Source organism: Oryx dammah, unplaced genomic scaffold (genome assembly GCF_014754425.2).
Source record: "Oryx dammah isolate SB20612 unplaced genomic scaffold, SCBI_Odam_1.1 HiC_scaffold_19, whole genome shotgun sequence".
NCBI lineage: Eukaryota > Metazoa > Chordata > Mammalia > Artiodactyla > Bovidae > Oryx > Oryx dammah.
The window spans coordinates 70,743,037-70,770,294 of record NW_024070203.1 but is presented as its reverse complement, the minus strand read 5'-3'; the positions used below and the strand labels follow the sequence as shown (position 1 = coordinate 70,770,294).

Here is a 27,258-nt window from a genome sequence, read left to right as displayed (position 1 = left end):
AAGTCACTTTTGCAATTATTTCTCTTTTCTTAATTCTCAAACCAAGTCTCTCATTGTCTTGGGAATACCTAAGACACTCCCTCAACCTGATTCTTGATCCTTTTCCTCTCCACAACCCAAAATTTAACACCTTGCAGTCATTTTTAAAATAATGGTTCTTTTGTCATCTTTACTATGCTTAGGATTGCCATCATCCATTGTAGGTCATCAGTATGTATTGGATGGTTTAACTGAAATAGAATTAAGTTGACTTCAGCAGAAAAAACCATATATGTACTAAGAATTAACATGCAGACAAAATAGCAGGTTATGTGATTTAATATGACATTTTCAACTGATTGTTCACTTGTGAACACAGGCAAATGATGGTCAAGGTCAGTAATGGTGTTACTATGCTACAAAATTTTCTGTTTGGACCAAGTAAAGTCTAGTTGAGTGGGAAAGAGAGATAAGGATGGGGTGAGGAGGAGTGGCCAGGGAAGGAATGGAAAGGGAAGAGAAAAGATGGGGGAGGAGTAGGGAAACAAAACTCTGGAGAAGATGGTTATAAACAATATGAATAATTACTATTGGGATACATATCAAAACAATTTGGATCAAAAGCTGGTGGACTTAAGGATATAAACATTTTAGATGAAGAAAGCAATAGCATGATATTCAGAAAAATCAATGAAAAGACAGCTTTGATAAGCATATTGAATGGTTTCTCTGAATTTTGGTGGGAAGGAAGGGCAAGGAAAAGTATATAAAAGGTGACAGGAGGTCCAGGTGGCTTTTGACTTCATTTTTTCCCCATCTCATTGAAGAGGAGTAAACACTCTCCAGTGCATCCTTAGCCTCTCACTCTGTGCATGAACCAGGTCCTTGTAGGACTCATTAGCTTCCAGGTTTATCGACGCCCTTGTTAAGATAGGGGTATTCAGTTTAAGGCTCTCTTAAGAGGAATGAGGAGACCTTGGCCAAGTTCCAGAGAAAAGCAGTAAAAATAGCACCATGAGAAAAGATTAGGGTTCCAGAATATCAAATAATTTCTCCTGAAAAATACAAGGCTAATACATGCCATAACTGCCTTTTGAAGTTGAAGGAATATTACCCTTAAAGTGAATGTCCATCTTCATTTTGGAAAGCTGAAAGGAAAAGGTTTTTACATCAAAACTGGACAAATTCAGGTTCGACCCTGTTGTGGTTAGGTTTGGGGAATCTAGCAAGCTTTGGGGAAAAAAAAAACACAAAAATTCCCTGCTTGTGGTTAATTCTCTCCACTGCTTCTTTCAATTCTTCTGTTATATGTTAGCAAGTCACAGTTGAGGCTTCCCTGGTTGCTCAGGTGGTAAAGAATCTGCTTGCAATTCAGGAGACCTGGGTTCTATTCCTGGGTCAGGAAAAACCCCTGGAGAAGGAATGGAATAGCTACCGACTGCAGTATTCTTTCCTAGATAATTCCATGGACAGCCTAGGGGGCTGCAGTCCAGGGGAATCACAGAGTCACGTGACTGAGTGACTGACAATTTCATTTTATAGGGCTTCCCTGGTGGCTCAGACAGTGAAGAATTTTGCCTGCTGCAGTGCAGGAGACCCAGGTTTGATCCCCAGGTCGGGAATATCTCCTGGAGAAGGGAATGGCTACCTACTCCAGTATTCTTGCCTGGAGAATCCCATGGACAGAGAAGCCTTGCAGGAATGAGTTGCAAAGAGCTGGACACGGCTGAAACAACTAACACTTTCACTTTTCAATCACAGTTCATTATATTTTCCAAACAATTCGAGGGACGTGCATTATTTTATTAGATGATATCAGAAGTTCAAAATGTTACCTTATTGTTATTTCTGTCTCTAAGCTTGGGTATTTTAAATATGAGCATTCCTGAGTGTTTGCTTCATATGTTTGTAATATTCCATTGCATTTTTTTGACTAAACTTATTCATGTGGAATTTCCTAAAAGGGACTTTTGAAGAAATACTGGTTCATCAGTAATTTCCTCAAGTTTGCAAATTTCATGCTACAAAGTTCCAGTAAGTCACCCCTCTTTAAAATCTGAATCATATTTTGTCTTCTGTAACAGTATACCTAAAATAGTTGAGAAATTCTGATGTCTTTTCTTTGTTTACCAATTTTAATATCATTATGCATACTCAAATGCATAATTATAATTATGCATTCATGATGTTACTTGTGTTGGCTTAACTCAGAAATAGTGTGAAGCAGCTAATCTCGAAGCTACAGGCTGTTTCCCATCACTTAGATTCTGATCAGAGCTGTTTGTTGAGTCTTATTGGAAAGCACACTATATGCCCTGGTCCCACTGGACCCTTCGTTTTTATCACTAGTTTCACTCTGCCCTTCTCCACCACGCCACCCCCCTCCACCCCACCCAATCTTTGCTTTAAAGATGGGAAAACTACATGACAATTTGGTTTGGTTTTGTATGTTTAGTCTATTCACAGTAATTAAATGGGAAACATTTTACAAATTCTACAGTTTATTTATAATCCACACTTAGTATTATATGTAATAAGTAAGGACATAATATCATCTCTCTTGCTTGAGATTTTACCATCAACTGACCTTATCATTGAGTTTACTTTAGTGTAGTTTAAACTGGTCTAGTGAAAAACTACCAAACTTTCTTCTGTCTGTGGTAGCATAATTAAATCGCGTGATTCTAGTCAAAAGAAAACTGGTGTGTGTATTTCAGTTGCATGTACTGTCACTCAGTCCAACTCTTTGCAACCCATGCACTGTAGCCAGCCAGACTCCCTGGTCCGTTAAATTTTAAAGGCACGAATACTGGGCCTGGTTGCCTTTTCCTGCTCTAGGGGATCTTCCCCACCCAGGGACTGAACCCATGTCTATTGCATCTCCTGCATTGTCAGGCAGATTCTTTACCACTGTGCCACCTGGGATCCCTGGGAACCCCCTGGGTATCTTGAAAGTTGTGCCTGTATCAACAATGATTACAAATTCACTGAATGGCTATAATAGGAAGGATACTTTTTCCAGGACTGTGTAGGATAGTAACAAACCTAATTTGGTAAAAAAAAAAAAAAAAGCTCTTACAGTCTTGGTCTTCAGAAACTGGAACTTAGTCAGTATATCATAACAGGGAAGTATATACTCAAGCTGTTGTGTTATCTCGGGGCACAGTCTCAAAAGGAAGATAGAGCAGTAAATTAAGGCATTTTGCTCTGCATAAGTCAAAGGGTGGTGCAAACTCCATTTGAGTTTATAGTTTAGCTTTAATTCTGCAGAGTTGAATTAGGGAAAATCCACTTTAGTGTGAATTAGTGATGTTGTTTTTTGCTTCTCAAAGTAATGGGAGAGGAACCTCATCAAAGTGTACACATGAAAGTATGTGTTTTTGTTGAAGGGATTCTATCTTCCTTCCTAGGGGATGCATCATCTCTTTGATGTATTTATAGCCACCATGCTTGTTTAAATATCTAAATATTAAAGAAGATCATAAATGTATTTTTAGCATCAAAAAAGGAGAGCATAGATTTTAAAAGGCTGAGTAACCCTGGATGGATCTGTTTCATGTTTTCTTCTATTCAGAGTATATGGAGTTCTAGAGCCAGAGGTGCCCTACAAGTTCAGGTGTCCTGATCTTTCTCTTAACAAATGAAGAAAAGGGCTCATGTAGGTGATGCATTTTGACTAAGGTAAGATGGTAGAAAAAAAATTAAAAAAAAAAAAAGTAAGATGGTGATGGACAGGGAGGCCTGGCGTGCTGCGATTCATGGGGTCACAAAGAGTCGGACACGACTGAGCGACTGAACTGAATCCCTGTTGCTCAGCTGGTGAAGAATCTGTCTGCAGTGCAGGAGACTCCAGTTCGATTCCTGGGTCGGGAAGATCCCCTGGAGAAGGGATGGACTATCCACTCCAGTGTTCTTGGGCTTCCCTGGTGGCTCAGATGGTTAAGAATCCACCTGCAATGTGCGAGACCTGGGTTTGATCCCTGAGTTGGGAAGATGCCCTGGAGAAGGGAATGGCTACCCACTCCAGTATTCTTGCCTGGAGAATTCCATGGACAGAGGAACATGACAGGCTACAGCCCATGGGTTCACAAAGAGTTGGACACAACTGAGAGACTTTCTCTTTATTTCATATCAATCCAAGCATTCAGTGACAAATTTAAATCAAAACCTAAGTTTAGTGAATTCTTAGGTCATTTTTAAAAATTTATACAATTAGCATGAAATAGAAACTACTAAGGAAAAGGTCAGGGTCTTTGTAATCATATGGGATTTTGCTTTGTGTTTGGTTGGTTTGGTTTGATTGTAAATGACAAATGAGATAGCATATTAAAAATCAGATTAGTACTTAAACTTATGGTATTTGAAAGACTTCGATCCAGCATATGGACTAACTCAGGATTACCAGTTTAGAGCCCAAGGCAGAATGGCATAATCAGGAACTCAATGTCTAGAATTTTTTCAAACCATTTCCCAAATGCCCTTTAAGCAAAGTTTTAGATTTCATAAGCTCTAGTAAATATTATAGGTAGGATATTTAGAGTGATTTAAATAGAATATTTTGTAACCAGTAAGTAAAATTTTTCATCTTGCGAGGTAAGATTTTATTCCACTGACATTGAGTTGCATTAAAATCTTTTCATTGTGCCAGAAGTAGTATAGTTATTTCCCCAATAGTCAATCAATTAAGTGGATAAAATATAAAAAGATTCATCAAAGTAGTAAAATCTCTTACACATTTATATCTCTGCTACACTGATCATTCTGTTGATGTCTGGATAGAATAAGCTAAATAGACCCAGGACTTCTCACAGATGTTAAACTATTTCTGAAATTTTCCCCATTTTCTCAAATCAATCTTCATAATAATTAGAAACGGTTAGTATTTGTCAAGTACCAGTCTAGATGATTTATACATATCAGTTTATTTCATCTTCATAACAGCCCCATGAGGTATTATTATTCCCATTTCACAGATAAGGAAACTGAGGCACAGAGAAGTGGAGCTACTTGATCAAGATCACACCATAGATGAGTAACAAAGGTTGGATTTAAATGTAAGCAGTTTGACTCTAGAGGTCATGCTTTCAGGCACTGTATTAACTGCCTCTCTGTTTACTTACAAAGTAAACGCACCGAAGGTTCTGCTTCTTTTCATCGTGCTCATCCCACTGTGGAGGAACATTGTCACGAGTGTGCCATAAACCATATTTGGATTGCAAGCAAATTCTTTGGTTTCAGACCCATTGAACCGAAAGAGCTTCCCCTTTTCCCACCACTACAGTGTTTTCACTCAGTGCTTTTCTCTGAGGCTTCTTTTTAACATTCCAGTTTGACCTTAAACTTCTGCCAGCCGATAAAACTACTCTGTGTTTTGATCCCTTCTACCTGTGAGCAATATCAATTTAAACTGAGGAATATGCTAACTAAACTCAGACTGGGTTAATTCTTTAAGTGGAGAATCCTCCATCAGTGAGCCAGGACTTCACAAGGCTGTTCAGACTCCTTAAGTCGCTGCATCCAAAGATTCTATAGAGGAAAACTGACCTGCCAGGTATGAAGGACAGTGGTAATCTCTTGCAGCCCAGATAGCATGCTGATACCTCACCATTAAGTATTGTGACAAGGCCCTACTATGTCTCTTGACCAGCTGAGCACCAAGAGCATCTGCTCTTCATTTGCTCTTGCCCAGTCAATGATGAACTGCGTGAATTTTAGCTAACGACATCTTGGATCTCATCATGAATTCTGCTTATGATTGGAGACTTGTATAGAGTCTATTTTCATCCGTTCTAAGCTATCATCATTTCTACAGGTATAAAAATATCTACAGTCATAAAATTAAGAACATTGGAAAGCATTACCTGCTTTTCAGTATTTTTTCCATCCCAACTAGACTGTGTTAAATTCTATTCCCCATATACCTACTCAATGCCTCCTATTGGTATTTAGTATCTCAACTAGACTTTCAAGACCCCAAACTGTGCAAATGTGAGAAATAATTCACTACAGAGCTATAAATTTCACAGCTCAAAAACCCCTGAAGATTATTAATGAGGCACCATGCAATTAGCTTATACAAAGTACAGCTAGGAATCATGCATAATGTAAAACAGAAACTGCTAACCACTGACTCATGGAAGATCATTTAAGCTAGTTTTCATGGATATGAAGAATTGATATTTAACACAATTCCTGAGAAGATTCTTATTGCTTTAATAACATGGAAAGAATTTAGTTTCTTACAGATTTGCTAAGGGGAAAATAGAAGGCAGTTTATGATTAAAGCTATTTTGAACCATGTGAAATTGAAAAAGTTGTTTAACATTTTAGAGTCTCAGTTTTTGCTTGTACAAAATGGGCATAATGATATCTTTCTCATAAAATTGTTGTGAAAAATTATTTTATAAATTAATGTAACACCTAGAATTTTAGCACATAGTTAATGCCTAATGAAATACTGTATATCATATTCTAGGGCAATGTGGCACTTTTCCATCAGCCAAAATTCTTGTTTTACTGGAAATTCTGTATTTTTGTGGAAACATATTTCTTTAGCAATATTAGAAACATTAGGCAAACTGTCACATAGAATAAATAACGTGCCTGTACGCTGGTGGTTCAGAAGGAATAGAATCAGCCTCCAATGCGGGGGACCTGGGTTCGATCCTTGGGTCAGGAAGATCTCCTGGAGAAGGGAATGGCAACCCTCTCCAGTATTCTTGCCTGGAGAATCCCATGGACAGAGGATCCTGTTTGGCTACAGTCCATAGGGTCACAAAGAGACACGACTAAGTGACTAACACTTTTTTTTATACATTAACTCAATCTTATCTTCAAAATAATCCTACAACATAAATACTTTTATTATACTTAGAGATGAAGAAACATAGACACAGGAGTTAAGCAACTTGCCTAGGGTCATAGAGCTACTGCTGTTGTAAATGCAGTTTGAACTCAGTCAGCTGACATCATAGTACAGGTTTTTAAACCATCTCTTAAGTGTGATAAGCCAGTTAATGAGTATACACTTAAAATAATACATAAATAATTTATCTTGGCTACTTTCCCCCCAAATATTTCAGGTTTTGAAATGGTCTTCAATATATTTTTCATATATGTTTATGATATACTTCACTTAGCAGTAATAATAATTGTATGTATAGTAAACTATACAGTATATAGTGTATATCAAAATGTTTGATAAAAGGAAGTGCATGGCTTAACCCTAAATATGTATATGAAAAGTCTTTATGATTATGTTTTAGATACAGTGTTTAAAACTATAAGGCATATTTGATAGACTTTCCACCCATATAGGAGAAAGCTTTAGTGTTTTAAACTTTGAAGTATAATCTTAATCCTCATGAAGATCCCTTAATATGTGTGTATTAACTACTTTTCATCTATTGCTATGCTTTCGTTTGGTCATTGACCATCAGATATGCATTGCAGTTTTCAAATGTGTGAGACATACACTTAAACTATAATAAGCTTGACTATTAAGATTGACTTAAATAATGTGTGTATATCATTTAGATATTTTTAGTATTGATGCATTGTGAGCATCTAGAGGAAATGAAACTCATATCTCTCTATTCTTAGCATTTTCTATATAGTAGATATTTAGTTGAATATCTAATTTCAATCTAGTTTATCTAGTTTAGTTTATTGAATGAATAGTGAATATACTTAATTTCTAATAAAGTGATTATTTTAAAAGCAGAATAACCTACATAAGTTTCTCAAAATAGAAATGGTACGTTGAGATTGTTTTAAATACTGATCAGTTATTAATAATTGGAATGAGTTTATACATAAAGTTATATCATTAATGTGGCAAAAAAAACATATGTGAACAATGTAAGCCAAATTGTTGCAAGCTTTAATATTCACACACAACTAACTCCTGGTATTTGTACTCAAAATATACACATTGATTCTTTTATTTACATTTTGACTCCTTTTATATAGAACATGGTTTGAGAAATGTGTCCAGATTGACTTCCATACTGAACAAAGGTCCCCTGGGTCAGGAGCATGTAGTTACAGCTAAATCTGTTTCATTGGTTAGACTTCCTTTCTCCTTTGTCCCCCATAGAAAGCAAGGCACTGATTCTAGAAGGGAGGGCCAGCCCCTACTGGTGAGCACTTGACTTATTCTCTGAAAGTGAAGTAGTATAGTTCTTCTGTATCAGTTGATTTGAAAAAAAAAAGAATGGAAACCTCTCTCATGGTCAGTCTTACTTAAGATACTTAAGTGTTTACAATATTTGTGTTATTAGAGTGTCTCACAGATTAGATAAGCTTTGTTTGATTTGACTCAGTAGCACCTTCATCCTTCCGCCGACTAGTTTGCCAAGCTTTTAATTTTTTGCACCCTACTTTCAATAACTTGTTTCATAAAAATCTGCCTTCCCAAAGGGTACTATGTTTATCACAGCACTTAGTATATAGTTCAACAATTTCATCATTTTTTTCTCTTTGGAGTGGGAAATGTTCCTCGATCCTATTCTTCCTGGCTTGCTGTAGACTCTTCCCGGCTTGCTGTAGACTCTTCCCATGACTTTCAAATCTCAGAGTATCAGGTATAATATATTTTAAGTTAAAAACGTAGGTGTGTTCTTAGTAATTTAGGTCATAGAGGAAAATAAGAATTCAAATCATGAAAACAACATATAACTAGAAGAGAAAGAAACCTTTATATTTGTTTTTAATTTTTAAATATATTATTAGTATCAAGAATGCTTTGGGTTTGTTTGTTTGTTTTTGGCCTTGTGATTGTCTAAAGCAGTAATAACAAGGAGACAGTCCAAAAATTGGCCAGAAGATTGCAGTGGATTGAAGCCTGAGAAATACACGTAGTTCAGTATCTAAGGATGACTTTGTGTAGAATAGAGCTTTCTGTCTCTTCCACAGAATGCCTTTGGGGTACTTCTCACAAAGACACTACTAAATAGAATTTACCACCTTCTCATGTAAATGGGCCATCAACAGTTGACTGTCTGTGGATCTATTTCCTGCTCTCTAGATTCTTTATACAAACATTTTTATTTCCACCACACCACTTTCTCTGACCCCACCATTTTCTTTGGTATCAAAATACTCAAGTAAAGTAAATTAAAATCACTTCATTTATTGCTTCACCAAAAAAAAATAGTAGCGTTTCCTTAAGTATAAACCCGGCATGTTGAATTTTCATTTTTATTGTCTCCTTCACACTCGAGATTTGCGTTTAGACTTGACAAAAATTCTATAATGGGAAGGCTTATAATGACATTATTGTCAAGCTGTAAGGACCTATGAGATCATCTTCCAGTGGAGAAGGGTGAGACTGGAGAGGTTAAGTGATTGGCCTCGGGTCACCCAGCTGGATCCACTGCTTTCCAGGTCCCTGAGCCCTGCCCAGGTTTCCCTGACAGCCTCGTGTGAGGAGGGCTACTCGAGCAACTTACTTTTCCCTTCCCAAGGTTTCTGCGCTGACACTCTTCTGCACATTGCACTAAGTGCAAGCCCAGAAATTCTGCCAGGAGCAAAACAACACTCCTTAAACACTCTGTGACTTTCAGAGCCGTATAAAATAAAAGGTTGAAGTTAATGGCTGCCAGTTTGGAGGGAGTAGTTCCTCTTTGGAGCCAAATGTATGTGGAGAACAGATGAGACTGTGGGAGTGAAGTTGGCAAAAGGGAAAGAGAAATGAGTCTATTCTTTTTTTGAAAATGAAAGTATAATAAATATCTGGATAACTTAGATGTTTATTACTCATTTACAGATTCTTCCCATTTGAAAAATGAAGTATCTGTACCTTTAGTATGAGTACTCTTAAACAATGATTTTATATTATTGTTCTAAATATCACAAAATGATTATTTTTATTTGAAAGTTAAGAGATTATTTTAATGATCTGTATATATGGAACTATTTGTGTTCCCTTTCTTCAAAGATCATTATTTCTTATACTAAGATTTCTATATTTAAGCAGTGACTCATATTAAGATAATGTGTTCAGCCATTTTGAGAACTAAAAGCAAATATACCTCAGAGATAATGATTATTTAAATTCTGGGTTCATAGAGATAAAACTGTCTTTGACATAAGGAGTATGTATATAGTAGCCAAGAATTCTATCATTTTATTTCACACTCATTTTGTTTTTGAAAAGTCTCTTATGATGTTTGCGATCCCACATACCACAGTGAACTTGGAGACATTTGTTAGCTGAAGTTCTCTGGAATTTCACTCTCATGCCATCCTTAAATGATATTTTGTAGAAATGTGCTCAGGAAAAACAGTATTCTAATGAAACCTTCCTGGGATTTCCATTCATAAATCTATTCTGTGCCTAATGGTATATCGTATCGTGATTCTTATTATAGCACAGCACTGATGTCCTTTCCTTTTAGACTTTTCATGTATTTTTAATTTTAAAATATTCTTAATTTCTTTGAACTTCAGTTGGAAAATGTGACTAACATTTTTTTTTTCCAAGCAATGGAAGCTGGATAATATTTTATTAAGTTATTTTGTTGTTTCTTAAGCAATGACTGTAGGTGAGATTCTTGATATGAGTTTGAAAATTCTTAAACTAACTTGTCTAAATCTGTTTCTACACCACACACACACACACACACACACACTCTTCTTATTTTCAGACAAAGCACATACACCCAAAGGAATACTGCTTTTCTCACTCAAGGGACATCCCAATGTATCAATAGCACAGTGACCATTTTATTCTATTTTAAATGGAAATCTATAATTTTATTTTAAATGGAAACATATTATCTTAATGGATGTCCAGATCCCTGGGTTGGCGCGATCCCCTGGAGGAAGGCATGGCAACCCCCTCCAGTATTCTGGTCATGAAGAATATTCAGGTGTTACAGCTGAGAAGCTGGTTCTATATCATCATGCAAATAACTTGACCTTTTGGGACTACATGAAGTACTATAATCCTGTTTGTGTAGTTTAAAGTGATACTCTTATTTTCTGAAAGAAAAAACAAATTGTTTACCTTGGTAGCATCAAGTTCAAACATTCATGAGGTGTCCTGTATAACTTTTTAAGGGATATTTAGTAAAAAGCAGTTCATTAGGTGGAAATCATCATACTAAAGTTTTATAGTTCTAGTCAAATCAGTAATGTTGAGGCTATATACCAGGACCAGAATTACTGAGAATACAGTTGTGGAGGGCTTTCAGTTATCACTTGATATTTCTCTCCTCTCCAGGTAGTCCAAGATTTTAAGTTATTATGCCTCTATAGACTAGGCTGCTGGTGAAGGGAATTTTTAGCTCACTGCCACTAGAGAGACTTCACACAGTTAAAAGCAGAGGAATACAATGTCTTCATGATTGTCAGATTGAATTTGAATTTAATTCCAGTGTGGAGAACTGCTTAGATACATTAACCGAAACTTTTACTGTGTAAAATTTTCCCTGTGGTAGTACAAGGTCAAATCACATACAGTATCATTTTTTTTTTCATTTAGATGTAGAGAGTAATTCAACTGGGAGAGATTGGCAGTGGTGGTGGCATCTCATTCCTAAGGGCTAGGAATATATATATCTGTGTGTGTGTGTGTGTATGTATATGTGTTCTGGTACCAGTTATATGTATCTGCTGCTGCTAGTGTCTACAATAATTTGGAAGTTCTCCAATACCTAATATCAAAAATGTTTTTAAAGCTGAGAGAATAGAAACAGCTGTGAATTGTTAAAATAGCTATGAATGTTGTCAAACAGGCACAGTGCTTTTCACCTATTACCAAGTTATAGAAATAACACATCGGGAAATTTTTCAGCAGCATGAGACTGTATCTCACGGCAGTAGTTTGAGATTTTCTAGTGAGATTTTTTTTATATTTCCCAGCTAAAGTCAGTGGAGGCCAAATTTTCCATCAAATGCCACTTCTGGGTTGTTGTTTTTAATGTCAGTCTCTTCTCACGGGTCAAATTTTCCTAAGACTTCTAGCTCTTTGTAAGCCTGAGTTTGGAAATCTTCAGCAATTATTTTCAGCAAAATTTGGAATCCCTAAGACAGCATTATGTCACCAGTTTCTTGGGTTAGAATTATCCTCTATTCTTTACCTTTGGGCTGCCTACTTTTATCTCCATTAACCTTTTGGCTTGAGTATAAACATTTATTGAAGGCTACCTCCTTTGTCGGTCCAGTAACTCCAAAGGTTAGTGAGAAGTGGATGCTAGTTTGACCTCTTTTATCCACATTAGATGATTCTAATTATTCCTAAGAAATGACACTTTTGACCCATTTTGTCCTTGTCAAGTCTGTCTAGCTGTAGACTGTCTAAGTATGAAACTCTGGGTTCAAACAGTGTCCAGGAGTGCAGACTTCTCTTAAATTTACAAAGCAGAGCCTCAGAAGAACACCCTATTTCTTTTTCTTTTTAAAACATTCCAGTTTAACTGAAATTCAGGTTCCCATTATATCTTAAATTGGTCACCAAAAGAGACTGCCTGGATATAAAGTACAAACTGTAACCTGTAAAACCCCATGGATTATTTCAATACAGGGAAAAAAAAAATGAAGAAAACCTGTGTATAAATGAGGATGAGCTAGGTTTTGCTGAGGTTGCAAGCAACCCTAATATTGCAATAGTTGTTTTTGTGGGTTTTTTTGCATGAAAAAAGTTTCCTGGGACTTTCCTTTTGGTCTAGTGGTTCAGATTCTGTGCTCCCAATGCAGGGGACCCAGATTCAGTCCCTGCTCAGGGAATTAGATCCTGTGTGCCACAAGGAGGATCCTGGTGCCACAATTAAGACCTAGCAGGGGCAAATAAATGTTTTTGAAGTTTCTTTCTCATATTGCATGGCCTCTGTGGTTAGGAGTCTTCCTTCTTTACATGCTTGACAGTCACTTCCACAGAGGCAAGGCATGATGGTGAGTCTATTGGTCTTATAGCGTCTTTGTAAAAATGACATGAATCACTGCTTACTCGATTTCATTGGTGGAGTGAAGTCATATACTCCCATACCTAAATTTAAAAGAGACCTGTGAAATAGAGAGGTGGAAATAATTAATCAATAGCAATAGTGACTACCACTATCTTTAAATTGGATCGAAGCTTTTGTCTTGACTTCTGTCCTAATCCCTATAAACATTACCAGTGTCTGAGAAATAGGGATTCCGGAAGCACTCTTTGCACATTTTAATTTATTTATTCATGTAGGTAGTCAGTACAAGTCTGCACTGTATCTGTGGTGTACAAAGCACCATAGTGGTTGCTTGATGAGACAACTTTTGAGGTGGAAATCGTTATCCCCATTTTACAGATACTTATCCTGAAGTTCAGGATGTTTACCTGATTTTCCGGTCCCAGAGTCTGCCAACAGCCATATCAGGATTCCAGCCTAGATCATCTCAATGCAAGGACAGTAATGGCCTTTCTGTCTCACGTCAACTATAAAGTTAATAGTGAATCATAAAATGTTTTAAACACCCGGTTATAGAAACAAAAAATGTTGGTTACCACTGTAGCCTTCATACTTTAAAGGAAAAATATTAAATATATCTGATGATTGTGGAATAACAATGTATGCTTGGTGTTTTCCCAACTAAGAGAGAGTACATTTGGTAAGGAAATTTAAACTGTAAGTCAGTACATTTGAATGTTTTTTGTATTAGTTTTCTTTTGCTGCCAAGACAAATAGTCAAAAACGTGGGGACTTAAAACACATAGGTATTATATTAAAGTTCTACCCAGATAGTGCTAATGGTAAAGAACCCACCGGCCATTGCAGAAAACAGAAGAGACATGGGTTTGATCCCTGGATCGGGAAGATTCTCCTGAAGAAGGAAGTGACAACCCACTTCAGTATTCTTGCCTGGAAAATCCTGTGGACAGAGGAGCCTGACTGGCCACGGTCCATTGGGTTGCAAAGTTTTGGCTATAGTCCAAGAGTCAGACCTGACTGAAGCACTTAGCATGCATGCCTACATCAGAAATCCAGTAGGGGTATCACCAAACTAAAATCAATTTGTCGGCAGGATGCATTCCTTTCTAGAGGTTCTAGGGACGAATCTATTTCCTGCTTGTTGAGGTTGTGGCAGATTTAGTTCCCTAAGGCCACAGAACTGAAATCCCTCTTTTCCTCCTTTCCTTCAGCTGAAGCCCATTCCCAGTTTCTAGACCCCAACACATGCAGTTCACCGCTGCAATGCTCCATCTTCAAAGGGCAAGAGGCAGGTGGAATCCTTTTCATGTCGAATTTCTTTGACTACTGTTTTGCCTTTCCCTTCTACTTTTAGAAACTTGTGCTTAGATTGGGTCCATGTGGGTAATCTAGGGTCCTGTCACCATATCATAACTCTAAGTCTTAAGCATATTCTTAAAATCCATTTTGCCAAGTAAAATGACATATTCACATGTTCCAAGAGATTAGGGTGTTCATGTTTGGGGCCCTACCATCCATTTTACATCCATTCTCTTTTGCCAACATGTTGTACCAATTGTATCCTACCTGTATAGGATGCTAGATAAACATTTTGGTTTCACTTTTTTCATTTGTGAAATTATGGAATTAAACCCACTGAATTTTAACGTTGATTCTGGCCCTTAACATTCTAGACTTGTATGAATCCTTATGATAGAGATACGGGAAACTAAACCTAATGATCAATGTGGATATTATTGTTATTTTCTATTCATGGATTTTGCTACAGTGTAGATTTCATATAATCCTGACTAACACCTTCCTTCTCACACTTGGTAATCTTCTTTGGAGGCAGTCAATCTCTACAAAAGTTGACTTCTTCAGAAAGAAATTGACTTGCCTCCTCAAAACTGTAATAACTGGTCCCTTGAGATGTTTTTTATCTACTTATTCTTTACAGCTTGGGTATAGCTTTCACAGTGTTTCCTTCCTACATTTTTGCTTTTGCCTTATTGATCTGGAGTCAAAGAAATTGTTTTCCTTTCAATTCAGTTACTTGAAAAATCAGCTTCTTCCTGAGCCCAGGCATAATAAAGGTTTGCCAACATTTTAAAAGATACAATGCCTAACTTGCCATTAAGAATAGACATCAAATAACTATATGTATTTGTGCCACAAAGTCACATCCTCTAAATCTTTATGTAGAAAAAAAAATGGAGAAAATGTTAATACCTAACTGCCGGAGTTGTAAATCAAATAAGATAATTCAGGAGAAGTATTTAGCAAGTGTTTCATGGATGTGAACCACTAATACTGTTTTGGAGTAGGAGGTGCAGGGATGGACAGGTCATCTGAGTTTGCCCAGGACTCGCACTAAAACTTCAGCATCCTGGGAAACCCTTCAGTCTTAGGAAAATTCAGACAGTTGATCACCCTAGGAGCAGTAGTATTTGGAAACAGAGCTAAATATAAATATGGGCTTCATCTTCAACCTAAAGGAAATTATTTAATATTTGAGGTGCAATATCTTTATCTGAAAATGTATGTGAGGACTGTAAGTAGGAGATTTTGCCCAAGTAGCAGCAACAGTAGTAACCTTATTCTTCCTACTTAAAACATCCTTACCGTCTTCCTTCTGCTGAGAGGTTTAGGCACACAAAAAAGTTTTGCTTGATATGAAAAGGTCCTTCAAGATCTGTTTCTAACCTGCTTTTCTAGACACATATGCTGTTACGGTTCTTTGGCTTATCAATAGTGATAATGATAGTATCAATGATGATTCCAGTGGTGACAGGGAGCTATTTCCTGTGTACTGCGTGGTTAGTCACGTCCAACTCTTTACGACCCAAGGACTGTAGCCTGCCAGGCTTCTCTGTCCATGGGTTTTCCCAGATGAGAATAATGGAGTGGGTTGCCATTTCCTACTCCAGGGGATCTTCCCGACCCAGGGATTGAACCCATGTCTCTTGTGTCTCCTGCATTGGCAGGTGGGTTATTCACCACTGTGCCACTGGGGAAACCCCAACGGTTACCTAGTGCTTTCTGTATATGAAGAACAGCTATAAAGACTTTATATAAGAACTGAAACCAAAGAATCCCAGAACTAGTCCCTATTTCCTATACATACCATTCTTATACACTGCTCAGACTTTGTCCAGGGCCATTACCAGCAAAGGCAAATTCTTCCTATCCACCCTTCAAGAGGGAACTTCCCTGATGGCTCAGCAATGAAGAATTCCTGCGCAATACAGGAGACACAGGTTTATCCCTGGGTCAGGGAGATCCCCTGGAGTAACAAATGGCAGCCCACTCCAGTATTCTTGCTCAGAGGAGCCTGGTGGGCTATGGTCCATGGGGTTGCAAAGGTCTGGACACAACTGAGCATGAGCACGACTCTTCAAGACCCTGTCCCAGGAGTCCACAGGACAGGACGCTTGCCCTTCATTGACCCCAAAACAGTTTACACATGACTTTGCACCCCCTCCCTGATACTTTCTACCTTACAGTAAACTTGCTTTAATATACCTATAGCCTTCAACGAAAAAGCCCCGCTCCTATTCCTAGCACCAAGCACAAGACTGGATCAGTAGGTTCCTTTGTGAAATAAATGAAAGACTGTGATATTGGCAGATCACTTGATTTACTTTACAGCAAAAGATCCCCTCAAGAATTTGTGATCAATATTTAGTTTTCATATTATCTGTGAAAATTGTAAAAACTGATTTACTGTGTCAAAATGCATGTGGCTTTAAGAACTATGGCATACAAAGATTAAATCATTTAAAATGCATGTCTTTCTCATGGACTAAGAGACTACAATAGAAATGAACCAAATGCCTGTTGTTGAAGTCTGTTATTTAAGATCAGAAGAGAGAAGTTACAAATAACACCACTAAATCCCCCATGGGCAGGTTTAGGGAAATGGTGGAGTCTCTCTTGTGACTTGTTCTGCTTATGACTTGGAGACCTGCTGACCCTGATCTATAGACTTTCCTGCTTCTCTAGTAGTACAAAGAGCTGAAATATACACTGCTACTGCTAAGTCACTTCAGTCATGTCCAACTCCGTGCAACCCCATAGATGGCAGCCCACCAGGCTCCCCTGTCCCTGGGATTCTCCAGGCAAGAACACTGGAGTGGGTTGCCATTTCCTTCTCCAATGCATGAAAGTGAAATGTGAAAGTGAAGTCACTCAGTCGTGTCCGACTCTTAGCGATCCCCTGGACTGCAGCCCACCAGGCTCCTCTGCCCATGGGATTTTCCAGGCAAGAGTACTGGAGTGGGGTGCCATTGCCTTCTCTGAAATATACACAGTTGAGACCTATTATTTAATTGTCTATCAGTTACTACCATTTCAGATTGAAGAAGCTTGAAAAAAGAAAATCACTCAGTTGTGTCCAACTCTTTGCTACCTGATAGAATACAGTCCATGGAATTGTCCAGACCAGAATGCTGGAGTGGGTAGCCATTCCCTTCTCCAGGGGATCTTCCCAACCCAGGGACTTAACCCAGGTCTCCCACATTGCAGGCAGATTCTTTACCAGCTGAGCCACCAGGGAAGCCCAAGAATACTGGAGTGGGTAGCCTATTCCTTCTGCAGCGGATCTTTCGGACCTAGTAGAACCGGAGTCTCCTGCATGGCAGGCAGATTCTTTACCAGCGTAGCTACCAAGAAAACCCTTGAAGAAGCTTACTTATTCTCAAATTATATTTTGAAAATGGAAAAACAAGATCATCACTTAGACTAATAACCAGAGGGATAACTTGATAACCCTTTGCCTAGATTGTTTTAAAAAGTTGTAATATGAAATTGCTTTCTTCCCATGGGGCTTTCAGATAACTGTTTCACATGGTTTTACTTTCCAAATATTGAGATAGATAGTTGAAAATTAGAGATTTCAAAATGAATTAAAGTATGGCTATAAAAGGGCTTCCCTGGTGGCTCAGATCGTTAAGAATCTTCCTGTAATACAGGAGACCCAGGTTCAATCCCTGGGTTGGGAAGATCCTCTGGAGAAAGGAATGGCAACCTACTCCAGTATTCTTGACTGGAGAATCCCATGGACAGAGGAGCCTGGTGGACTACAGTCCATGGGGTTGCAAAGAGTTGGACATGACTGGGTGATTAACATACTAACTTGACTCTGAAAAATCAGTATACTAGTATTTCTTAGGGTTGATTCAGCTTACCACCTCCTCTGTTTTAATATTTGAAATATTTTTAGACTTATTTTTAAGTTTGTCCACCATAGTTGATTTTTCCATTAAGTATATTTTATGGTAGTTTTACCTTTTACAATATAATTGATATGTCAAAAATGGGTTAGCATTGGTTTGATGCATAGTTTTTAATGTCTTTGCAGTATCAATAGATCTGTAATATCTGCACTATCATTGTTGTCATTTGGCCAGTGAAATGAGGTCTCTGGATTCCTGAGAGACTTGAAATGGCCAGATTATGTAGAACTCCTCAAGTGAATACTTACTAATGCCAATTTGGGAGATTTGTGATAGCATGTGACACATTAGCAAATCCTCAAATGGGCAGAGGTGTCCTCGGCAGGATCATATCTAGGTGAAAATTTAGTTCAAAAATTACCTTGAGACCCTTGTATTGTACTCTATGTTGTGGTTTTATGGTAGTTAATATACAGAACATGGGCAGGTGAATGATAAACGTCTGAATGCCGGTTCACTCTGACTCATCGGGAAACACTAGGTTTACTCAGACTTACTTATTTCCTCCCTTACTTATTTCCTAACATGGCAGGTTGATTTCCTGCCATGTTAACATAAAGACAAATAATTTGGGTGCCAAACAGCCTAAAATGATGAACCTTATATTTAAAATGTACCCTGAAAATATTTTGTTAGAACTAGAGCACTTGTCTCCCTGCTTCTGTGCTTCTCAGAGCAAGGAATTGTCATGCTTTAGTTGCTCTGCATCTGAATTTATTCCCAATTCCTCTTTTATAGTCTTTTTGGAGACAGTGTATAGTGAGTCATTAGCATTAATATTATTTCAGTTTCAGTCAGGCCACATATCCATACTTAGACAAGGGTGCTCGGTGAATTTCATTATTCATTCAGAATAAATTCCTACTCTAATATAAATGTTGCTCAGGATAGAGCTTTGAAATGGATCCTGATTCTTTAAATTCTTTCCTGTCTGTTTCAGGAAATAGTGAGATCCTGTTGATACTAAAGTACAATGTGTCTAAAGTTCACTTCTAAACACTCTGCTCTTTGCAATGAAAGTCATCTGCATTCTCTTTATAATTCAGAGCCGCAAGAGATCTGTCTAATCTTAGAGATCTGATCCAATATCATTTAGGAAAAAAAAGAAATCTTGATAATAATTCTACCATTCAGATTAGGGAAAGCAGTTAAGCTTTACAGCTTCTGTCATCTTAAAAAAGATGTCATGAGACGGGGGGAATAGGACTTGGCTTATGGTTTGGGAGATTTAGTTATTTGGGAAAATAAAATGATTAATACTGTTATTATTCAAGTTTGTAATCAACGAAAGCAAATGGCATCTGTTTGTTATCATTCTTTCTACAGAAGACAAAGGCTCAGGTCCCGATGGTGCTGACTGCTGGTCCCAAGTGGCTGCTTGATGTGACTTGGCAAGGAGTGGAAGACAACAAAAGCAACTGCATTGTGTACAGCAAAGGTAACTGCAAGAGCCTTTCGCTCACTCTTTGGAGGTGTTGAAACCTGAGTGTTGCAAAACAGCACCAAATGACCTGGAAGGGTAGTACAAAGTAAAATGGGATCCTCTCTCTTCCTTTTGCCCTTATGCATCTCCCTAACCTGTATTTTCAGCAAAGACTACTGGATTGTTTCTTTTCCCCCGCCCCTGTTCAGCATAAAACAAAAGGTGTTAGGACTTTACTTCGCACCATGCGTATTCACCTCACCACGGATGTGAGTGCCTTGACTAGTACCTTCCTCGCCGTTACTTTTATTGACAGCAGGTTTGATGAGCTCTCAGATTCCTCTCTGAGCATTATCCATCAAAAAGTAAATTCCTTTTGAAATGTAGCAGTCCGTATCAGGGTGTCAAGGTGCGTGCTTTGGGAGGCACTGAATTCCAGCCAGTCTCTTGAAATCACACAGAATGAGAGCAGAGCTGAAAAGGAAGCCATTGCAAAGACTGAGAATTCCTCCCCATGGTGATTTCTGAAGGGCAATAGGCAAATGGGAGAGAGGAAGCGATGGCTTGCAGAGCTTTGCCTTTGATTTGCTCAGTGTGGCATCAGCCTGGACTGCGTCACACTGCTACGCCCAGGCTACAAAGGAACCGCCGCTCCCTGACACACGTCGTGGGACGGGCTCCCCCAGACTCAGGCCCCTCTGCATGTGTGATGTGGTTTGCTGCGCTTTCCTCCATATTCAAGTTCTGGGCCCAAGCTCTGTACTTTGAGAGTGAAATCCCTGATCTCGCTTCTTCGTAAATATTGCAAAACCTTGTGCTTCTCATGTTTAATTTCTTTTCGCTTTCTTTTTTAACCAAATAGACCTACTGAGATCAAAGATGTGTTTGCACATTGAACCTAGAAACCATGAAAGCATACAAGGGAACAAGCAAATAAGCACCCCTATCAATATATTAACATATAAAACACTAATCATAACATCAAAGACTCTTAAAAACTTGCTAGAAACAATTACAACTTGTTCCTATAATCATTACAGTTTGTACACTTATAAGAGGATTGCCTTTAAACTACCATAAGCCTTTGAAAGTTGAAACACCGGAAAGAGAGAATTTGCAAGCTAAAAAAACAATCTGCACACCAGGATCTGATTATATTCCCTTTCCTTCTGTAATTGCTGGTCCCATACCCATTTATTTTCTAACCCCAAATACCTGTGGTATGCTGGTAGGAGCTTTTAACTAGAAGGGAAGTGAGATTTTCCCAGGATATGTCACTATGTTCTATCAAAATGGAAAGCAATATTACAGTGAACCAGCTTGCCAGTGTCCACATTCAGAATGCACACCACAGAAATGATGGCTTGGAGTGTAGGACCAATGACTGGGAATAAATTTTTGTTGTACAGTGTCTTATCTCTATGATGGTAATATAACGTGGAGGAACCAAGAGGGTAGTTGTTCTTCTACCATGATCCAAATTCATTACATGTTTGAATCAGGCATTCTTTTAGAAGAGAAGATTGTTATATTGTTACATAAGGGGAAAAGCTATAACAAAATTGTAATTCTGTGCTCAGTGGAGTACTTTAATTTGAACATATTTTTGTGTTTGTTTTATAGTTAGATATACCTGAATCCTCCTAGCAATAAACAATTGGGAGTAATTTGCAGAAGCTTATTAATTAACTCATAAAGCATGGCTTAAGCCCAACTGTGTGCTCAGTTTGTACATGGATAATAACAGCTACTCCTTATTAAGCACCCCCCGCCAATCCTCTCTTTGGTACTCCCATACCAAATTCTATGCACTTCCCTCATTGCTCTCTTCACCTCATTTTATGGTCATTTTATATGTTAGAAAAAGAAAAAGTTGTAAAAAGTTAGCTATTATTGCCTGCCTTTGCAATCTACTCAATATGAATTCCTAATATACAATAGTTTTTAACCTACAAAAGGTAACTTGATATTGTTCAACTTACAAGACCAGTTTTGGGTATTGCAATTCAAATAACAAGGACTGCAGTAACTACTATATATGCATTATTTCATTTAATCATCATTTAATACCTCCTAGTAGGTAATTGGAGAAGGCAATGGCATCCCACTCCAGTACTCTTGCCTGGAAAATCCCATGGACGGAGGAGCCTGGTAGGCTGCGGTCCATGGGGTCGATAAGAGTCGGGCACGACTGAGCGACTTCACTTTCACTTTTCACTGTCATGCATTGGAGGAGGAAATGGCAACCCACTCCAGTGTCCTTGCCTGGAGAATCTCAGGGATGGGGGAGCCTTGTGGGCTGCCGTCTGTGGGGTCACACAGAGTCAGACACAACTGAAGTGACTTAACCGTAGCAGCAGTAGGTAATTAACATCGTACTCAATTTTACAAAAAGTGAACTTGAGACATGGCTAGATTAGGTAATTTGTCATGGTCATGTAGCTGTGTATCAGTTTCACTTTTTCAAAAAAATTTTGTGGTATCCTTGATTTACCGTGTTGTGTTAATTTCTGCTGTACAGCAAAGTGATTCAGTTACACATATATATTTCTTTAATATTCTACCAAGTGTTTAAAGTGAGGTGCAAACACATATCTGTCTAATTGAGGGTCTGAGTTATACATATTAGAATAAGTTCTCCCTGCTTTAAGGTTTCAAACAGCTAGATGAGATAGGTAGTATGTTTCTCATTTTACACAACCTGACGTTGTGAGTGACTTAGAGCAGTAGTATGGTTGTCTTTGTTCATGGAGAGCTAACAGAGAAACCAAATTTGAATCCAGGTTTTGATAATTCCAAATCCTATACTCTCTGAACTGTATGACTACCTTTCCCCTTGACACTATTCCATGCTGAGTAAATTCTCTTACACTACTTAGGCATTTCAGAAGAGTATTATAATATAGCACTTTCCAAAGTGCATTTCACATAACCCTAAGATTAAAGGAAAGGTCTGATATTGCCTGTTTTGGCCTCTCTTGAAAACTCACAAGGCCTGCTGATATTAATGCTCTGAGAAGTCCTGTAGTGAAATAAAACAAAAGTCTTTGTAACTCATTTGACTGTATGATATACGAACTTTTTTTCTATGGAGATCCTTAGGAACACTGGAATTAGTGCTCTGGGTGACACCACTTGGGAAAACTCTGCTGTAGACTCTACTCTGATCCCCCAGATGGGCTTCAGAGGCCTGATGCTAATTGCTAGTAATCAGATAGCCTTCGGAGGAAGGGGATAGTTCACTCAAATTTCTGTGACTACCTCAGTATTCTAGGATTATGCTAGGGATTGTTCACATCATGGAAAATAGGACCCCAGGAATCACTGCTACCAGGACTGCATGGGCTCTGAAGCCTTCTGTCTTCACAGACTGTGGGTGTGATTCTTGTTGTTGTTTTTGTTCAGTCACTTAGTCACCTCCAATTCTTTGCAACCCCATGAATTGTAGCCCGCCAGGCTCCTCTGTCCATGGAATTCTCCAGGCAAGAATACTGGGATGGGTTGCCATTTCCTTCTCCAGAGGATCTTCCCAACCCAGGGATCAAACCCATGTCTTCTGCCTTGCAGGTGGATTCTTTACCCTTGTGACACCAGGGGAGCCCCTGGGTATGATAAGCCTTCTCTAAGCAAAAGAGTTTTGTAGTTGAAAGAAATTGATGACTTAGGTTTAATAGGTACTTCTTGACTTGGACATCTATAGTGTTGTGAGACATTTTCATAACATGTATGTTATTTATCAGTTGGGACTCTTTTGTTTTCAGATGATAGAAATCCAAATGAAATGGGTTTATGCCAAAAAAAAAAAAAGGAAGTGTAAGAGTGTGTGTGTGTGTGTGTATGTTGAGGGTAGGAGGATTCATCTGCTCATATAACTGAGAATCGAGGGATATTCTAAACTTCAGGATCAGTTTAATTCAGATGTTCAGACTTTGTCCCCAGACTGTCTCTATCTTCTGCTTCATCTTTCTTTTGTGTGTTTTATTCTCAGAAATGTTCTTGTCAAGTGGTGGGAAGCTCTGACCTTATATTCTACAAGCAGAGCAATGCCCGTGCAAATAGAGCTTTTCTGGATTTTGTTTGAGGTACATCACATACAATCCTTGAACCAATTAATCACTGTGACTCTTCTTTGCAAACTACAATCCTCTGTAGTTTTGTATATAAGCCAATGAGACACAGGAGACACAATGAGACACAGGAGAAGTAGTTTCCCAAATGAAACCTAAGTGCTACTCCATATAGTAAAGAATGGTTGCTTGATAGGCTAACATCCACACGCCTGCAAGCAGCACATTACTCTCATGTCTGAAGAGCTCTCAATGAAGGTCAACTCTCACTAACGTCAAAATTACATTGCCTTATTTTGTTTTCTGGCTAAGCAACACAATACTTATGAATTCCACGCCAAAGTCACTTTCATTGGATTTGGCTATCTGAAAGTATGTTAGTTGCTAATTCACTTTAGTCGTGTCTGACTCTGTGCAACCCCATGGACGGCAACCCACCAAGCTCCCGCATCCCTGGGATTCTCCAGGCAAGAACACTGGAGTGGGTTGCCATTTCCTTCTCCAATGCATGAAAGTGAAACCTGAAAGTGAAGTCGCTCAGTCATGTCCGACTCCTAGCGACCCCATGGACTGCAGCCTACCAGGCTCCTCTGTCCATGGAATTTTCCAGGTAAGAGTACTGGAGTGGGGTGCCATTGCCTTCTCCGATATTCGTACTTATTTATTAATACAAATAGAATGTAAGATGCATATATGTTGTATTTTTAAATGCCTTGACTCAAATTTTTGATAATTTTCCTATGGCATGTAAGATAGACCACTTAATGTGTAACCATTATAATTTAAGAGATATACTTACTTTTTGAAGTATTATTAAATGTGGGCTGGTGTTAACATGAAATATAATGATAAAATTTTCATTTCCAGGTGTCCATCTAATAATTATTATAGAATTATATTACTTAGTGCTATTTGACAGGCTGCCATCATCCTGTTTTATTTGAGTAAAAAAAAATAGTACTTGGCATTCATATTATAATCTGATGTACTTTTTTTCCTGCCTCAACTACCCCCTGTCATTCCAGAAAGTAATTAGCTCATCCAGACATTGATGGACCAGACTTGTTGGGTTGTCTGGTTTTTGCCATTATTCTCAGCAGACTCCAGATAATTCTAATTTACTTATCTCCAGTGGAAAAATACTAAAAAGCACCATGCTGAGGTTAAAGGGAGACTGCTGGAAGGAGGATGAGCAGAGGTCTGCCCCCCTTGCTCCTAAAAATCCGTGAATACCTATCAAGCACTGGAAACCCTTTTCTTTTCTCTATACCTTGATGGTTTTTATAGTGTTTGCACAGTATAGTGGCCTTTCTCATTTAGGAAAAGTAAATGGTTCACTTTGAGTTCCATGTTTTTGAGCATTCAAAATTAAACCTTTAGCACCATAAAGGTTCTAAGTGTGGGTTTGTTCATTGAGCTCCCTCCAAATGAGGGATAATTAAATTATTTGGGGTTTTTGGATTTTCATGGCATGTTGTTTTAGAGAGCCACATTCTCTGGGTATTCGGATGAAGAGCATGAACCTTGTTAATCAAAGGAGTGAAAAAGTATCAGCTAACCCTCACTCTCACCTTAACCATGGAAGATTTGTTTTTATACAAAAGCACAATATTATTGGGGGAAAAAAAAAACAACAACAATTGCCCAGATAGAACCTTGAGCAAATCATTTTTCCTGTTTAAATCATATCTCCTTAGCTGTAAAAATGAAGTAGCACTGGCCATCTCACAGGAATTTTGTGAAGACTCACCCGTTCACATAACTGCATATGTTGTCATAAATATTATATTGCATATGATCTTATTCTCAGTCCTGTTTGCCCTTTTGGTTATATGTCAGCACAAATTTAGGGAAAATGAAGCCAGGCCTCCACACTGGCATCAAGCAAGTGTGCAAGGAAACACAGTCATCTGATTCTAGATGTATAGCCAAGATTCCTTCAGTCCCACTTAGTCCCTATGAAACCGCAGTATCCGCAGAGACCTGTATTACAGAATCAGAGGCCAGAAGCCTTTGCCTAAAGACAGATTTTTCCCCTTGGGCACATGATATTTCTAATGAAAGTCTTATTTAAAATGCTAGTGTAAAGATAATGATGATAACATTAAAGCAAGCAATAGCAGTTGCCATTTATTAAGCACTTATCCTATGTCAGGCATGGTTTTAAGCTCTTTACATATGTTTTCTGATTTACCATTTAGAAAATTATGATGTAAGCAGGATTATTCCCACTTTACAGATGAGTAAACTCAAGTTACGGGCTTCCCAGGTGGTGCTAGTGGTAAAGAACCCACCTGCCAATGCAGGAGATGAAAGGCATGAGGGTTCGATCCCTGAGTTGGAAAGATCCCTGGAGGAGGGCATGGCAACCCACTCTGGTGTTCTTGCCTGGAGAATCCCCATGGACAGAGGAGCCTTGGCAGGCTATCGTCCATAGGGTTTTAAAAAGTTGGACACGACTAAAGTGGCTTAGCACACACGCAAACACAAACTCAAGGTTAGTAAGTTAAATAATTCAAGGATATCTAGATCATAAGTGATGAAATTTGGATTTAGTCTTGAGTATGTTGACTTTGAATCCCAGTTAGCACAATTAGCAGAGTTTGGAAGATACCATTTACTAAGCCAAGATTGTAGGGTTTTGGTCTTCCTCACAAATTTACATACATATTAATCAGCAAAACTTTCCCCCCCTCATTCTGTGATTTGGTTTTCAGAAAAAGTTTTCCAGAACTAAAACAGCAGTGACATCAGTACCTTCTGCTGATTTCTCTGTTGCTTTGAAGACCACAGGAATTTAAAGTCGTGTAGAAGACTAATCTCCAAAATCTTTCTATGACCATCTTCAAAGTTCTGATTTTGCTTGTTTGCACAAATGTAATGATGCAGTTAATTCAGTTAAGCCCTGATTGGTTGAGTACTATGTTCAAGGTACTATGAAATAATGACAGTAATTCTAATACGACCTAACTTTGGTGAACTTTCTATACACTGACTAAATTGATCAACTGTTTAAAACAAAGATCTGTCATTGTGAAGGACCCTTGCAAAGGTCTGAACTATTTTCCAGCTTAAAATAGAGTATCTGTTACATGTTCCTAGAATTTTGAAACAACAGCCTTGTCCAACTTAGCACCCAGTTTTGCTAACTAGCCTACAAGTTCATGTTTACCTTAAAGCACCTAAATCTATGTGAGTAAGAAAGTAATTTGAAAAGAAAAAATTGTGCTCATATTTAAGTGTTTATTTAACTATTTTGTAGTTCATAGAAAATGTATAACTGTTGTCTAGTTTTACAATATTCTTAAAAGAGGGTGGGTGCCTGAACCAAATATTTAGCAGCAGGAATTATAAAATCATAAGGCGATTAAGTTAGCTAGTTGCAGAATTCCAATATTGCTTTTTAAATGACTTCAGGATATAGGAGGTACTAAGGTTATTATCTGTTATCAGGAATACAGTGGAATTGTACAACTGGATAATAACCAAACAAACTGACACAATGTAAAATTACATTATCAGTGTGTTAAAACAAAATTGCGCCCTAAAGGAGTCCACATGCCAGCTCAGAGCTGCAGTGTAATTATGCTTAACTCTGATAATTAAAATACAGCGGAGATCAACAGAATCATTTTCATTAAGAAAATTATTAATGATGGTGG

General features: G+C 38.1%; 1 protein-coding gene across 1 annotated transcript in view; it reads left to right on the top strand.

Annotated features, from left to right (window-relative positions):
• ZFPM2 (zinc finger protein, FOG family member 2) overlaps positions 1-27,258 on the top strand; it is a 523,384-nt gene that overhangs the window by 326,861 nt on the left and 169,265 nt on the right. The window contains exon 5 of the mRNA XM_040261893.1: positions 19,433-19,544. Within this exon, the coding sequence (XP_040117827.1) occupies positions 19,433-19,544 (112 nt within the window). The remainder of the gene's footprint in view (positions 1-19,432; positions 19,545-27,258) is intronic.